The sequence below is a fragment of the Calypte anna genome, chromosome 1, assembly GCF_003957555.1.
Source record: "Calypte anna isolate BGI_N300 chromosome 1, bCalAnn1_v1.p, whole genome shotgun sequence".
NCBI lineage: Eukaryota > Metazoa > Chordata > Aves > Apodiformes > Trochilidae > Calypte > Calypte anna.
The window spans coordinates 29,032,930-29,048,581 of record NC_044244.1 but is presented as its reverse complement, the minus strand read 5'-3'; the positions used below and the strand labels follow the sequence as shown (position 1 = coordinate 29,048,581).

Here is a 15,652-nt window from a genome sequence, read left to right as displayed (position 1 = left end):
GCCTCCCGGACGGCCGCCGGCTCCCTCCGGAAGGGGAGCTGCGGGGCAGCTCTTCCCCGCCGCTTCCCGGCCAACCCCCCCCCCCCAACATCCCCCGGCTCCCCGGGCCGCCCGGCCTACCCCGCGCCGCCGCGGCAAGCGGAAGGCCGCCATGACCCCTGGGGCGGTCCGTCCCTGCGCTCCGGCGGGACAATGGCTGCGGGGCACCCGCGGCCCGAGCGGGGCCGCCCCCCGGCGCCAGCCCCCACCCGCTGCTGCCGCCGCCGCCGCACCGCCCCTCTCAACGCCGGGCTCGCCGCGGCTCTCCGCGCCCCTCCCTTCTCCTCCCGCCGCCCCCAGCAGCCTCCGCGCCGACCGGGTCCCGCCGCCACCCGGCTCGCAGCGCCCGAGCCGCCGGCGGTTGCGAAGCTGCCGCCGTGCGCGGCCCGCCGGGCGCCGCGGCCTGCGGGCGGCCGCTGGTTGGCGGCGGGGGGACACGTGAGAGGGGAGGGGGCAGCAGCAGCGGCGGTAGCAGCGGCAGCAGCAGCAGGAGTTTCCCCGACAGCTGGGGGTTGCGGCGGCGGCTCCTCCTCCCCGGGTCCCCGTTAGAGCCGAGAGACCCCCCGCGCTCCTCCTTATTGACAAACACACAAAGGGCCGCGCCGGGGCCGGGCCGGGGAACGCGTCTAGAGCCGGCATGGGAGACAAGAAGAGCCCGACCAGGTAGGGGCAGCGGTGGCGGCGCCTCCTCCTCCTTTCCCCGGGCCCTCTGCGCAGCGGCCGGGTGCGCGGAGCTGGCGGCGATGGCGGCCGCAGGGGCACCCCCGGGGGGGAGGCGGCAGCGTGAGGGCGACGCGCCCGGTGTTGCCCCTGGCGCGCGTGTGTCTCCGCAGGCCGAAGCGGCAGCCGAAACCCTCCTCGGACGAGGGCTACTGGGACTGCAGCGTTTGCACCTTCCGCAACAGCGCCGAGGCCTTCAAGTGCATGATGTGCGACGTGAGGAAGGGCACCTCCACACGGTGGGTCGCCGGCGGAGGGTGAGGGGGAAGCGGGGGCCGGGGAGGGGAGGAGGGAGCTTTTGGGCGGCATTCCCGCCGACCTGGTTGTGAGGGAGGGCGGCCGTGACGGGGAGCGGGTCCGGGGGGAGCCTTTGAGCGTCCTCCCGCTGCCCCGGGTGTGAAGCGGGGGGGCGGCCGTCGCAGGAATCGGGTCACGTTTACCGGGGAGCCCCGGGCCGGGGCCGGGCGGTAAACGTGACCCAGGCCGGGGAGCGCTGCGGTGGCGTGTGTGGAGACAGAAATAATAAATAGCAGGAAGGGCATAATTGCCTGCACAGCCTGACCCCGGCGGGGCCGTGCCCCTCGCACGGAGAAGAGCTCTCCCCCGGGGCCTGTCTGCTAAGACGCTCGCCCTTCTAAATGTTTTTATTTCCATCCTTCTAAATATTTTTATTTCCATCCTTCTAAATGTTTTTATTTCCATCCAAACAGATTTTGTTTTCTCTATGAGTTTAACTTTGCCCCATAATTTCCCCCCCTCCCCCCTTTAAAAAAAAATATTGAATTATTGTTTAAATTCGCTTTTAATCATAGAGCATCCCCGTGCGTCTTTTTGGGGGTGGATAGTAACCTTTAGCCGTTTAGGGAGGAATTGTTCATTAGCCGGATTGCGCCGTATGGGAAGTGCTACCCTGCGTATCCCTGACTTTCCCGAGAGGACCTTTCCTCGGTGCAGCCGTCAGAAAGCTTGTGGTGGATTACCTGCTCCCGGTATTTTTCAGTATTGTCTCCTAAATGCGTGCGCTTGGGGAGTGGAAGCTTTTTGTAAAGCCAACAGGAGGGCACTTGTAGCTGTTGCGTGCTAGCTGGAGAGAATATTGCTGAAGAATCCTTTGTTACTGTTATCATACCTGTGGCTTAATGCCAGCAGCAAGAGGAGTCTAAATGGCAACAGAAGTTGCAATCCTATCGAAAGTGTCAATTACATTCTAGTTACAGGTCAAAACAGTGCTCTGTATGACTTGCCAAGAAATGTTAGATGTTATTTTCAAAAAGGTTGGGTCCAATTCCTTGAAAAAAAAAATTATTATTTTTTTTCTCTAGAGATGATTTCCTAGACTTCTGAAAACTGCAATGAATGTTGAAAGGGCTTCTCACAACTTCACTTTTGAATACAAGTTGATTTTTAATTTTTAATTTTTATTTTTTTTTTCTTTTTTAAACCACAGAAAGCAGGGAGGTAAATGATGCACTGAGAGGAATTGCGTCTGTCACATGTGGTTAGGTTTCCAGATAGAACAATAACAATGTGTTTATATCATATCTAGGTGTGTAGAGATGGCTTAATATATTCAGCAAAATAATAGTACTGAAATAATGAACTCAAGATCTTTAAAACAGCAGGAGTAACGCCTCTAAGCTCCAGTCAGTTTGACAGGAAAAGTCAGTTTAAAATTAGGGTATGTTGAACAGAAAACTCAGTTGCATAAGAGCACTAAAACTTAAAAAAACAAAACCAAAAACCACAACAAAACAAAACAACAACAAAAAAAAAAAGTGTGGAAAAATACACAGTCCTGAGAAACCAAGCCTTCTTTTTTCCTGGCTTGAAAGTTTCATATTTTTAAAATATTTTAGCAACAGAATGTCATCTTTGTTACTTTGGATTTTTTTGTTTCCACTTTATCCCCCCCATTGATCTGGTATGCAGAGTTTTTTAGTTGATACACTGATTTTTGTTTCTCTACTTAAACTCTGAAATACTGTGTAGCTGAGTAGGTTTATGGGTTTATTTTTCCCATAAGGTTTAAATGGATTGCATTTTCACATGTTTGCAATGTCTAGGATTTACCCATGGCATGAGATAAATACAGGTTGTGGTTTTAGGCCAGGCAGTTTTAGACCTCAGTGTCTATAAACAGAATCATTAGGGTGCTAAAGAGACACAGAAGGCCATTTGGGTGGGTTTGGGGTTTTTCTATTTAGTTTTTTTGTTTGTTTGTTTTTAAAGGAGCTGGGGTCCAAGAGACCAAACTGGGGCCTTTTTGAACATTTGCTCCTATTGCCTATACAGCAAAATGTTTGTGTATAAATGTTGGTCAGAATAACAATGCTACGTGTTTCGGTAACACTGTAAGTCCATTATTTATTTTTTTATTGGTGTTTTGTCTTCCATTTTGAGCCTTAACATTAGATAAAGTTGGTGCTTGGGCACTGTTCCTACTGTGCAGTTGTCCTGTCTTCAGAATTTCTACTGTCTTTTTACTGATGGGAGCTTTTTCTATGAAGCACTTTAAAGCACTGTTTTTTATGTTCAGAGAAATCTTTTTCTTTGTGATAGATGATTTAATGTCAGCTTCTGCATGTTATAATTCACAAAATCAGACCAGATTTGCAGATAGAAGAACACGCAAGCAATAGGGTAGTTAAGTGGTTTTGAAGGCCACTGGAAATTAGGTGCAAGATTGATTAAAACAGATGTATTTTTTTTATAGTAATCATAGACAATTAACTTTACAGGAATGTTGTCAGGTGTGGGCAGGGTTTGTGGGTGTTTTAACTGTTGAATAATTTCTTCTCTCTGAAAGAATTATCTTTTATACCAGGGGCTATACATGGATTATGATCTTTAATAACTTGTGGTGGAATTGTTAAGATTAGTGGAAATAAAAATATAATCAAGTACCCATAAGAATTAATATACTTCTAGACAGAATTTTCTGAGCAGTTTATATCATGAAGTTAAATTAACTTTGTCCGTGGCAGTATCACCTTGGATGGTTAAACTGGGCTGTGCAGGGGTAGGAGATGTGGAAGAGAAATCCTGGATGCTGCAGGAAGTGGTGTAACTGGTTCCCAAGGCTGCACTCTTCTCTTCTCTTTGAAGGGATGCCCAGCCTGGTGCCAGTTAGATGTGCCATGAGTCAGATGTGAAACTGAGATCCTATCTGCCAGCTGGAAATCCCTGAACCTTTTCTGCAGAACCATTGCCAGACTTAAATTTGGTAACATCACTGGGGATCTAAATTCTCCCTGCAGACATGGCTTTCTTATTTACTTTCTAACTTAAATTGTTTTCTATTGTTACTTAGGTACCGAGAAATTGCTATGTTCCTCTTGATAAGAGACTGTACTGAATATAGTAATTTTCTAAATATGACCTTTAAAACATTTTGGAGTCATACTAGATGAAGGATGCTGTATAAATGTAAGGAATCTAGGGCTGTAATAATCATTCCTTACTCAGATAAATCCCCTGCTGAAGTTCATTCGAAGCACAAGTAAGGAATGCTGAATAGAACCCTAACTTACTGTGTTATAGAGTACCAAACTCTATATTTAGGTTGTCTAATAGTTTCCATTATAAAGAACTTGTATGATCTCTTTGAGAAGCTCTATTGTTTGCGAAAGCCATTGAAGTTTGGCAAGAGGAAGAGTCCTTAGGCTTAATAAGTGGTTTGATTTCCTTGCCCCATGGAATTTTGCTGAGACATAAACACTTGAAAATCATGCTTCCCTTCTTTGTAACTTTGTACAGAAAAGTAAAGTAATTGCTGGAACACTGCAAAAGCCCAGACTGGCATTGCTGTAGAAGCAACAGTGACAATGATACACTGAAAACCTGGAAGGGAATCGTTTGGCTTCTGAGGAGGTTAAAGTGGGGTTGCTGAGTTTGGTCTGACTCTCAAAATTACTGCTTTGCCAAAAGAAAGTTGCCTCCATGGCTACACTACCTAACTTCTTTCTTTCTGTTCTTCTGGCACTGTCTGAATCAGGAGCACATCAATACTGGTTTGACCTCTAAAAACTGTACTGGATCCTTCAATGGACCTTCCTGTAGACAGTATTTGCTCTGTTTGTCTGTTTTTTAATAGGTGTTTGGGTTTTTTTTTCTTACCAGCCAACACAGTAATAGTAATTTAGTTTCAGTGTTGCTGGAAAAAGAAGTATGCAAGACTAGCATTCTCTCTGAAGACATCTACAACCATAAGGGGATGTTTTACCAAAGGACTGAGCAGACAGCTTTCAGTGACACATGACTGCCACACCACTATCGATCAGGAACTCCAGGGCTTAGAGAAATTGGTTGTTCACAGTGATGTTTGTAGAAGCTGCAGCTCTTCAATTTGCCCGTGCCATTTGATGAGGGTTCTGAACCTGGCGTTGCCTGTGAAGAGGACGTTTTCAGAAACTCGAAGGATTTATTAGATCCAACATATTTAGAGCAGCATTCCATGAGGTTACAGCAAGTCTTGTGTTCCTATGTTATGTGGTTTGCAGGTTACACTGGGTGCTCCTTAAAGTGGGTATTAAAGAACAGTTACCATTGGCTCCACACACCTGAAGCACATTCAACAGACACACTCCCCAAGAGGATAAGTGATAATCTTAGCCCTACATTTGAGAAAATGGAAGTGTTTTCTATGATAAAGCATTACCTGGACATCTTCAAGGCAGTTTTCATGGACTGACTGATAAAGCCAAGAGCAAATGCAACAAGCTGTGGAAGGAGGCTTCAGGTGGTCATGGCATCTGTCAGTAGATGTACAGATCACAGAAAGTTAGGGGTTGGAAGGGACCTGACATAGTGGCTGAACTACAACTTTATAATGCTGCTCTGGCAACAAACTGGCTTAATTCAAACCCTATATTGGACCATTGATCTATCAAGTTTTAAAAATGGATTTAGATACACCTGCTAAGACTAAATAGAACAAATTTGACTAGTTGCAACTAGATCACAAATGACAACATGATTAATTTACTATTAAAGAATACCTAGACCACTGCATGGGCAGTACAGTTGCTATTAAATCAGGTGTGTTGGACATTCTGATATGCCTTGACACTGTTTTTCACTGTAAAAAAGAACTTGGCATTTTATTTGACTATGCAGATGCAGTTAGACATCCAGTAATGTCTAAATTTGGACAACAATTCCCTAATCTTGCAACAGCCATGAATATTTGGTTGAAATGTTACGCAACTGTGGGATGCAACTGTGGCTGTGGGACCATGGATAGTGAGTCAAGTAGCATTTTTAGTTAGGTTGGAGTTGCAGGACTTGAGGATTAATTGCATTGTTACCTTTTGTTAGTTTTCTAAGTTATTTGTTGTATTTTTAATTAAAAAAAAAGGGTAAGGAACTGGCTGGATAATCCCTCTAAAAGAGGTGATCAATGGCTTGATGTCAAAATGAACACTTGTCTTGAGTGGTGTTCCTTAAGGGTTGGTACTTGGACTGGTGCTGTTTAACATCTCTGGGGACATGGGCAGTGAAATCAAGTGAACCCTCAGCAAGTTTGCTAATGATACCAAACTGTGCAGTGAGGTTGACATGCTGGGGGGAAGGGAGGCCATCCAGAAAGACCTTAACAGGTTTGAGAGTTGATGCCCATGCCAACCTCATAAAATTCATTAAGGCAAAGTTCAAGATTCAGCACCTATGCTGGGATAATCCCAAGCACAAATACAGGTTGTGCAGAAATTGGATTGAGAACAGCCCTGGGGAGGAGGACTTGGGTGTGATGATTGATGAGGAGCTCAGTGCGAGCCAGAATGTGCACTTTCAATCCAGAGAGACAACTGTATCCTGGGCTGCATGAAAAGAAGCATGGCCAGCAGGTCACGGGAGGTGATTCTTCCCCTTTATTCTGCTCCTGTGAGACCCCACCTGGAGTACTGTGTCCAGTTCTGGAGCTCACAACAAAAGAAGGACCTGGAGCTCTTGAAGCAAGTCCAGAGCAAGGCCACAAAGAGGATCAGAGGGCTGGAGCAGCTCTCCTATGAAGACATGTTGAGGGCTGTTCATCTTGGAGAAGAGAAGCCTCTGGGGAGACGTTGTAGCATCCTTCTATTACCTGAATGTGTCCCACAAGAAAGCTGGAGAGGGACTTTTTTGTGTCAAATGTAATCATCAGACAAGGGGGCACAGTTTCAAACTGAAAGAAGGGAAATTTATGTTAGGTATTAGGAAGAAATTCTTTCCTGTGAGGGTGGTAAGACACTGGCACAGTTTGCCCAGAGAAGTTGTGGCTGCCCCCTTCCCGGAGGTGTTCAAGGCCAGGTTGGATGGGGCTTTGAGGAAGCTGGTCAAGCGGGAGGTGTCCCTGCCCATGCAGGAGGTTTGGAATTATATGATCTTTGAGGTTCCTTCCAACTCAAACCACTCTGTGGTCCTATAAAATGTACATTTGCAACTCTCTTCTGTCTTCTAGGAGACTATGCTACTGTTCCACTACCCCTGCTCCATCTTCCTCAGATCATATTAACACTCTTGTTAGTCAGTTAGTGACAGCATGCAGATTTAAATTAGCTGTCACTTTGCTTTTCCTAATGTGGTTTTTATGCATTCATATTTGTGGTTTGGTCTGTAATTGCAGGATCCCATTCTTTTTTCCATTCTATGACAGACTGCCTCTCTATTCAATGTGAAGGATGAGTATCCAGGGGAGTGTAATGAAAGCTACAGGAGCAACTGCAAATGTGGCTTTTAAAATTTTAAAGTTCTTGGCATGATACTCTACTGTGTAAATAAAGGAAAAAAGGGGGACAGGGGTATGTGATCGATTTCCCCTTTCCAGATTCCATGGCATTCTGTGATTTTCAAATTAGGAAAAAGAGAAGAATTCTGAAGGGCATTTTCACTGATAGTATTCTTTGAGCTAAAAATAGGAGAAGGAATGCTGTACAAAGATGTAACTATTTTATGCTTGTTTTAGTTTTATTTAGTTTTATTTTTTAGAACTACTTTTATTGCTTGCTTTGAATTCAGCAACAATTAGTATTACCTATGCATGTATGAGAGCTAGCACACACTATTCAAACCCAAAATATTTTTCACTCACCAGGAGAAAAGGAGGAGAGAAAATAAGGAGATAAATCAAGTACAAGTGACTTCTGTGATGGGGTTTGTTTATTTTTTTTTTCAGTTTGCCTCTCAGGTGTACTTTGGATGAACTGCTGTATTCAATATAGTTTACACAAAATAGCCCCTGAAATTTGTAGCCAGAATGAGAAAGACATCTCAAGTCATGATGAATTTCTGTGGATTTGAGATGTATCTCTTAACATTTCTGTACTGCAGAGGCGGAGATAAATATAACCAGCTGAATGGGGGCATGGCTTCTGTGTCCTCTGCTCTATTGATCTCCATTATTGAATTGTTCCTTTTTTGCCATCCTAAGATATGAACAGCCAACTTTAAATCACACCAGACAGAAGAGTCTGAGGTATAAGGAATGCCATCTTTGTGCATTTGTTTTAAATTTGGTCTGTGCTCCTCAATTGTGGCTACGAGTGTGGCCCTTCAGTATGTGCATGTATTTTACAAGCAAATTTGACAGTCTCCTAAATAGGAGGTACAGGTCTCTACTTGAAGCTGTCATGAGGGTGTTTTTATGCTTTGAGAAGCATAAATAAAATGTTTAATTTTTTTAAACTTGTATATCAAGGTCATTTTTCTTCAGAAAATATGTGCAATTTGTTTAGTCATGTACCATCTGGATGTTTATAAGCACAAACCAGTAACATTTAACCAAATCTGGGATTTGTATTTCTGTTGAAATACAGTACTGCTCAGGACAGAGAGTTGCTACTTATTTTGTATATCTGGTTTAACATGTCTGTTTTACAACAGCTTGCTAAGGACTCTCTCTTCTGCCTTCCAGTGTGCAGCTTTGTGTGTGCACATGCGCGTGGCAGGGGAAGGTTGTGAAGGAGAAAAAGAGGAAGAACTGCCTGTCATGCTGATTTCAAGCTGACATGACTGAATCAAGCTTAGCAGACTGAAGAGCTGTTCATTATTTGTGGTAGTCTGGGGAAGGAAATATTTGCAGGAGTGAAGCGAGTGGAAAAGTCATATATAATCTGTAATTTACCAAGGTCTATATGACAAGTTTCAGGTTTTATCTTATTTATTAAGTTATGAAGAAGAGCATGAATAAGTAGTTCTCTTTTGCTCTGTAGATGGTCACTAGGTAATTTAGTAATTCTGCAACTCCAGTCTTATTTTTAAAAAGAGTTTTTAAAAGTAACCATTGGAATTATTTAGGAATTTATTAAGGAATTCTTTTCCATGAAAAATATAGTGAAACTTAAGAATTTTGCACACATTGCCTTGAATGAGGTTTTGTTTTTCCATATAAAACAAATACAGAATTTTTATTGATTGGTGTGACTCTTTTAGGTGCTGCTAGGTGTAGCTTGTATGGGCAGTGGGCAGCCAATCCAAAGAAGATAAAGCCTCTATTTTAGAAAGAGGACACAAGTAGTTGTTTTGGGCTTCTGTTGTTGGGATTTTTGTTTGGTTGGGGTTTTTGTGTGTGTTGTGTTTGGTTGGTTGGTTTGGTTTCTGGATTTTTTCTTATTGTCAAAACTTTGTAGTTTGGAACCTGATAGATGATTTAATCCATTATTCTCAGTAGCTTATGAAACAATGTGCTTTTTTTGAAGCATGAACTTGGTATTTGGGTTTGATGTTTGTTCTGGTTTTGTTTTTTTCTGTAACTCTCCTGATGTTGGTTATAGTTTGGGCTTCCTCTCCTCCCATGCCTTCCATTTTTTTTAGTGAAGTATCCCCAGACCAAAATGAACACTGTTTCATTTGATATTGGGCTAAGACACAGCAGGCCCTATTTGAGCTAACTTTGATAGATGATTTCAACCTAGTCTAGTGAAAATAGGACTTATGTCAGCAGTCATCTTTGGCCAGAAACTTATGTAGCTGTCATTGTGACTTGGCCTTCTACATGCATACACCTTATGCAATTAAAGAAAAAAAACTCCAACATGTAATAGAAAGAAACCTGATGCTTTCTACAAAATTTCTCTCTTCCCTTTCTACAATAAATGCTAATGTCAGAACTGGAAGGAAAATACTTAATCCTGTTTCCAGGATCTCAGATCTGGTTGTAGATTTAGGAGATATGTTCTCTGGAAGGCCATCTTTGTTAATGGTCACCACAGGGTCAGAGGTAGGTTCTGCCAGATAGGAATGGTTTGTTCAGCTGAATTGTAACAAAGCCAAGCAAAATAGATTAGCATTTGTTTTCCACAGTTACTAAAGCTGTAGAAGCTTTGAATATATTTGGGCTCATTATAGGAATTGTTTTGAGGCTAAGATGTCTCATTTGGCTTGTCCATGTTGCCCTTTGAAATTAGGATGGAAAAGGTCTTCCAGCAAGTTAGACCTTTTCCTTTGTTGAAAGAGGATCAGTAAACCTCAGCGATTTCTAGCACAGTCTTTGCCCTACAGGTCTCCAGTCAAGGAGGCTGGTTTAGACATCTTATTTGTAGTACTTTTTGCCCCTCATATTTTTCCAGAAGTCTGATCTTTCTGTTCCATAAGATAAATCAACTTATACCAAATGAATTACCCACTCTATTTGTTGTTTAGTTATTGAGTTATAGCTTCCATATTCACCCATTGTCTCTTAAGTCTTTTTTACAGAAACAAAATAGCAGCAGCCCTTTCTTGTAGGTGACAGTTTTCTGCTGTTTATATCACGATTCTTCATTCTTGACTCTTCAGGTGACAGAACTGTTTTTTACAGTGGTAGCCTGGAATGAGGACACCGTCAGCTGAGTCATTTCTATAGTAAGGTGTAGTGGGACTGTGCCTTTCCAGAGTCCTGCTAAATTATGTCTGATATCTGTACTTCCCCAAATGGCAGTTTTCCTTTTATGCAACAGTATAATGATGTTTCCTTGTTTCTAAATTGGACATATGTGGACTTGGCAGATGGACCAGTTGGTGGATAAGGAATTGGCTGGACAGCCTCCCTGAAAAAGTTGTGGTCAATGGCTCAATGTCTGGATAGAGATCAGTGGCCAGTGGTGTTCCTTAGGGGTTGGTATTGGGACCAGTACTGTTTAACAGCTTTTGTTGGTGACATGGGCAGTGAAATCAAGTGCACCCTCAGCAAGTTTGCTGATGACACCAACCTGTACAGTGTGGTTGACATGCTGAAGGGAAGGGGGGCCATCCAGAGGATCCTTGACAGGTTTGAGAGGTGGGCCCATGCCAACCTCATGAAGATTCTGCACCTACGTTGTGATAATCCCAAGCACAGATATAGGTTGTGCAGCAAATGGATTGAGAACAGCCCTGAGGAGAATGACTTGGGGGTGACAATGAGGAACTTTGAGCAAGCTGATCTGGTGGGAGGTGTCCCTGCCCATGCAGGAGGTTTGGAATTAGATGATCCTACAGGTCCCTTCCAACTCAAATCATTCTATGATTCTACGTTGGCTTCTCTGTGCTTTGCCATCTCCTTGAACTGGTGTCCTTTTGTGTCCCTTTGGTACTTAAGTAGGGATTCTTTTCCATGCATTCATGAGGCCTGTTGTGCTTTATGCTGTCTTTCTTGAATTTAATTGCTCTGAATTTTGAGTCATCTTAACTCAGCATGGTCTTGGCAGATAGTTCTCACCACCTTTCATTTTGGTACTGATTGCTTATTCTTCTCCTTATTCCTTTGTCCAAAGCATGATTAAGAATATTGAATAGGATACCCATAGAATGTTGCTAGAAATATCCTACATCTACAACTGGTGGCTGAGGACTATTAAAACCAAACAAACCCTAATTTTGAACCTCACTCTGCACAACTTCACCCCATTCATAGTGTAGCTTGTCTCGTAGAATGTATTTTTGATTGTGTCCCAAGAGAGTCAAGGCTTGGGATGAATGTTGCTTTTCTCCTAGTCAGTAGGACAATGAGTCTACTAAAGAGAGAACCGAGACCGGGTCAAACCATTTGGCTTTATCCTTTAATGCTCCAAATTGTTAAATAACTATATTCTAGTATCTTTTTGAAATTTGGGTTAGGCTGAGTCATCTACTTCCTGCAACTTCATTTACCCATCCTGTGGTTTCTCTCTTGCCGTTTTTCTTTTCCCCTTCTTCAGTATTTTGGAAGTCATTCCATCTTCCTGCAGTTCTCTAAACAGAATGTTTCTGAGGGTGAATCTCATTAGATGCTGCTGAGTAGCAGCAGTTCAGTAGCTCAGTGAGTTTCTTACTCTAACTTGTATCCTCTTTTTTAATTTGTTTATATGGAATTAAACTTTTATTTGGAGACTGAAGCAAAGAAGCCTTTATGCCATCTGGTATGTGCTTTCTTTCCATGGTTAATGATGGATATAGTTCTTTCTTTTTATTTCCATGATTAAGTACTTTCCTTTGGGGCATAAGTAGTGTGTGTTTCCATGTGTTTAGCCCTCTTATTTTTTTTGATGGATATGTCATCTTTGGTTTTAGTGCCACTGGTGCTATTCTTGCATACTGTATTTTCTAGGGAAAATTATTACCTGTTCTTGTCAAAAAGCTACTGGGATTTGGGTAAACACAATAAGATTAAATACATTGAAAGAGAAGTATAGCTCCTAAGAAAAAAAGCTCTTGTATTGCCTGTAGAGTGATGAGAAGTTCTATTTTCTGCCCCATGACTTTTAAAATTTTTTCCTCTGCTGTTGTGACAGCCCATTTTGCCTGTTCCTGTTTAAAACTTGATACAAGTGTCTGTGTTTTTCATCTTGGAAGTCAGGCTAGGGCAGTCTGCTTTGCATAACATTTTCTCACAGTGTCAAATGATGTCTTGTCTTGTTGGCTGATACAGTCAGCTACAAAATCATTTCAAAGTAGGCTAGTGGAACAAAACATTGTGTTCATTTTTTACACTTTAATGTAGTAGCTTATCCTGGTTTAAGTAGGACAGAGAGATCCTGAGGATTGTCTGTTCTCTCTGAAGTGCATTCCACTGGTATGTGGCACCTTGATGTAGAGCAGGCTTGAACTTGGAGAGTTCAACTGCAGAATGTTGTTGGTAGGATTTTAGCTTGGTGGTGGTGGGCTGTCAGCTTGCAATGAGAAATCAGATTGAGGACTACAACATGTAGCCTCAGAATTTTCTACAAGTTTCCTCTTGTTTTCCTAGGAGTTTGGGGGGAGGGATCGGGGGGAGGAAATGAAAGTTGAAAATTTTCCCATTCTAACTTACTGGAATTTTTGGACTTATCTCTAAACTTTCTGTAATAGCTGGGGAGGGACTTTTTACAAGGGTGTGTAGTAATAGGACATGGGGTAATGGTTTTAAGCTGGAAGAGGGTAGATTTAGGTTAGGCATTAGGGAGAAATTCTTTAGTATGAGGGTGGTGAGACACTGGAACAGGTTGCTCAGGGCAGTCGTGGATGCCTCATCCCTGGAAGTGCTCAAGGCCAGGATGGATGGATGGGGTCATGAGCAACTGGGTCTAGTGGGAGGTGCCCTGCCCATGCAAGGGGGTTGAAACATGGTGATCCTAAAGATTTCTTCCAATTAAAACCATTCTGTGATTCATCTGACTGTGCTTGGTGGGGAAAAAAAATGTGTGAATGAGCTGGGTTTTTACAACTTATTTTAAAAATAGAATTGCTAACTAAAAGGTGAAAAAAAGTTGTTGTGACACAAAAAGTGAAAGGAAAGTTGATTCTTACAGCTAATATTCAATTCTGTGATTAGAGTCATGAACTAGAAGTTCTGTAATTGAGTAAGAAGGGAAAAAGAAAAGGTGAGGCCTGATAATTATGTGGTATCTTTTTTGAATGAATATACATCTTTATTGAAGAGCATTATGGACACTTGATTTTTTTGATGAAACTCTGTAGTCTTTTCTCCTACTGAAGGAGGGGACATCTTAAGGTGGATATCTTTGTGGAGTGGGTCTGATCGGAGGAAGTTTCTAGAATTCTGCAACCTTCTGGGAAGATCACACCCGCAGTGCAGAACAAATAAGTCAGAAGCAAGCTCCTTCCTCTTTGGTGACAGAAATAGCTGTGCCAAGCATTCAGCCTGTTTTGTGCAACAATAACTGCTGCTGGGTCAGTATGAATCTCATGTCTTGCCTGTGTGTTTTGATGTAGGTGCAGGAAGCACTGGAGTTTCTACAGGGAGGGCACAGAGGAGTAGCCTGGAGGATCCAATCCTTTGAGGATTGGGAGAGGTCACTTCCCCATGAATTCCAAGGATGTAGGGGTCTGAAAGGCTGCAAGCATTGCAATACTGCATCTTCAGGGGGATGCTGTTAAGAAAATTGAGCTTCCTGACCTCTGTTCATTCCTAGCACATTGCCATCTAGGAAACAGAAATTGGTTGATATTCATGTTTCTCCAACAGGGTATTTTCAGTGTAGCTGTAATTTACGTTGAGCATTGGTGAATCACAGTTTATGGCATACAGGGAAGAATTACCAGCAAGTGTGTTGAAGGGTGAAGCCTTAAAACTGGTTGTTTGCAAAGTGGCATTTGATAGCTTCTTTTAAAACTATTTGAAGATGAATTTGGGCTTTCTAAAGGTCCTGTTATGGATATTTTTTCTTAAGGCAGACTGTTGTGCAGTGTACCAGTTGTCTTCAGGAGACTTGCTGGCCTCATCTGTTAAATGTCATCTGGAAAATAGGGCATTCCCTTTAAGGGAATGATTAAATAGGGACACTGCCTCAAGGGGTAGTTTTTGGCACATTTATACAGTGACTGATAAAACCATATGGGTCTTGTAAGTCTATTCTAATTGAATCAGCTTTTATTGAAAGACAAAATTGCTTGAAATGCACTGAATGGGTGAATTCCAAGTAAGTGATTCACACTCTAACACAGCTAGAAATAGAAAAGCACTGAAAATCAGAGCTGGCTCAAAGTTAGAATTCAAATATACATAGACAGTGTAGAAATTGCCTTGTTACTACTCTGCAATGTGTTTATGGATCTGTGTTATGTTTTCTCATATAGACCACTAGCTCCATTGTTTGCACTGTCGTAATTATTCAGCTGTATTATCTCTGGAGGCAGCATAATGTACTCTTAACACTGTAGGGTATGACAGGAGTGATGGTAATGAGAAAAAATCATTTTGGATAACAGCATAAATTATCGATGTTGAAGGTGTATTTAATCATAGACTGCTTCAATGCAGAAATAAGGACTATTTTCTCACAAGATGGCTTTGTGTGGTGATTAGTATGAGCATATTCATGTGACACAGCAAGCTAAACATAGTTTATTCTGATAGTTTTTATTCTGTGAATAGCTTAATTGAGCACTGATGACTGAGGGAGGGTGAGCTGATCTGTGTCAGAATCCTAAAACTGCTGCTTCTATTTGTGATTTAATTTAATTGCTAGCAAGTAGTGTATTTGCATTACCAGAATGGGTAATAGGAAATATTTTTTGCTTTCCATAATGACTTTAACTGCTAAAAATCAGGGGTGGCATCATTACATGAACTCCTAGCTTCTGTGTAGACCACAGCTTGCAAGATCTAATTGGCCACAGTATCTGCAAAACTACTTAGTATATACAGTGTTCTTGATGATTTTCCATTTGCCTATAAATAAGATAACAGATGTGCTTATGCATAAATAATTTTTTCTTCTCTTTTTTTTCTTTTCCTTTTTTTTATCTTCTTTCATTTGCATTAGTAGGTAGGTGATGGTCTGGTACTGCTTGATAACAAAAATCAGCAATAGTAATGAAGCAAATGTTTGTGCTGAGTTTTTAGTGAAGTATAAAAAGAAGTTTCCTTTGTTCTGGAATTTTGTTTCATTGGTATTTTGGCAGAGGAAGAGCTTGTGGTGTAGATGTGATTGTCTGTTAGAAGATAAATGTGATTTTAAAAAGCAAAATTTGCTTATAAATC

At 42.2% G+C, this 15,652-nt stretch overlaps 1 protein-coding gene across 2 annotated transcripts in view; it reads left to right on the top strand.

The window, feature by feature from the left end:
- Positions 1-399: 399 nt before the first annotated feature.
- The window catches only part of YAF2 (YY1 associated factor 2), a 38,589-nt gene continuing 23,336 nt past the window's right edge, over positions 400-15,652 (top strand). Inside the window, exons 1-2 of one of the 2 annotated variants that reach the window (XM_030446390.1) lie at positions 400-702; positions 873-998. In XM_030446390.1, the coding sequence (XP_030302250.1) occupies positions 677-702; positions 873-998 (152 nt within the window). In that variant the 5' untranslated portion in view covers positions 400-676. Of the gene's footprint in view, positions 703-872; positions 999-15,652 lie in introns of those variants that run through there. The other variant, XM_030446398.1, reaches the window with a different exon arrangement.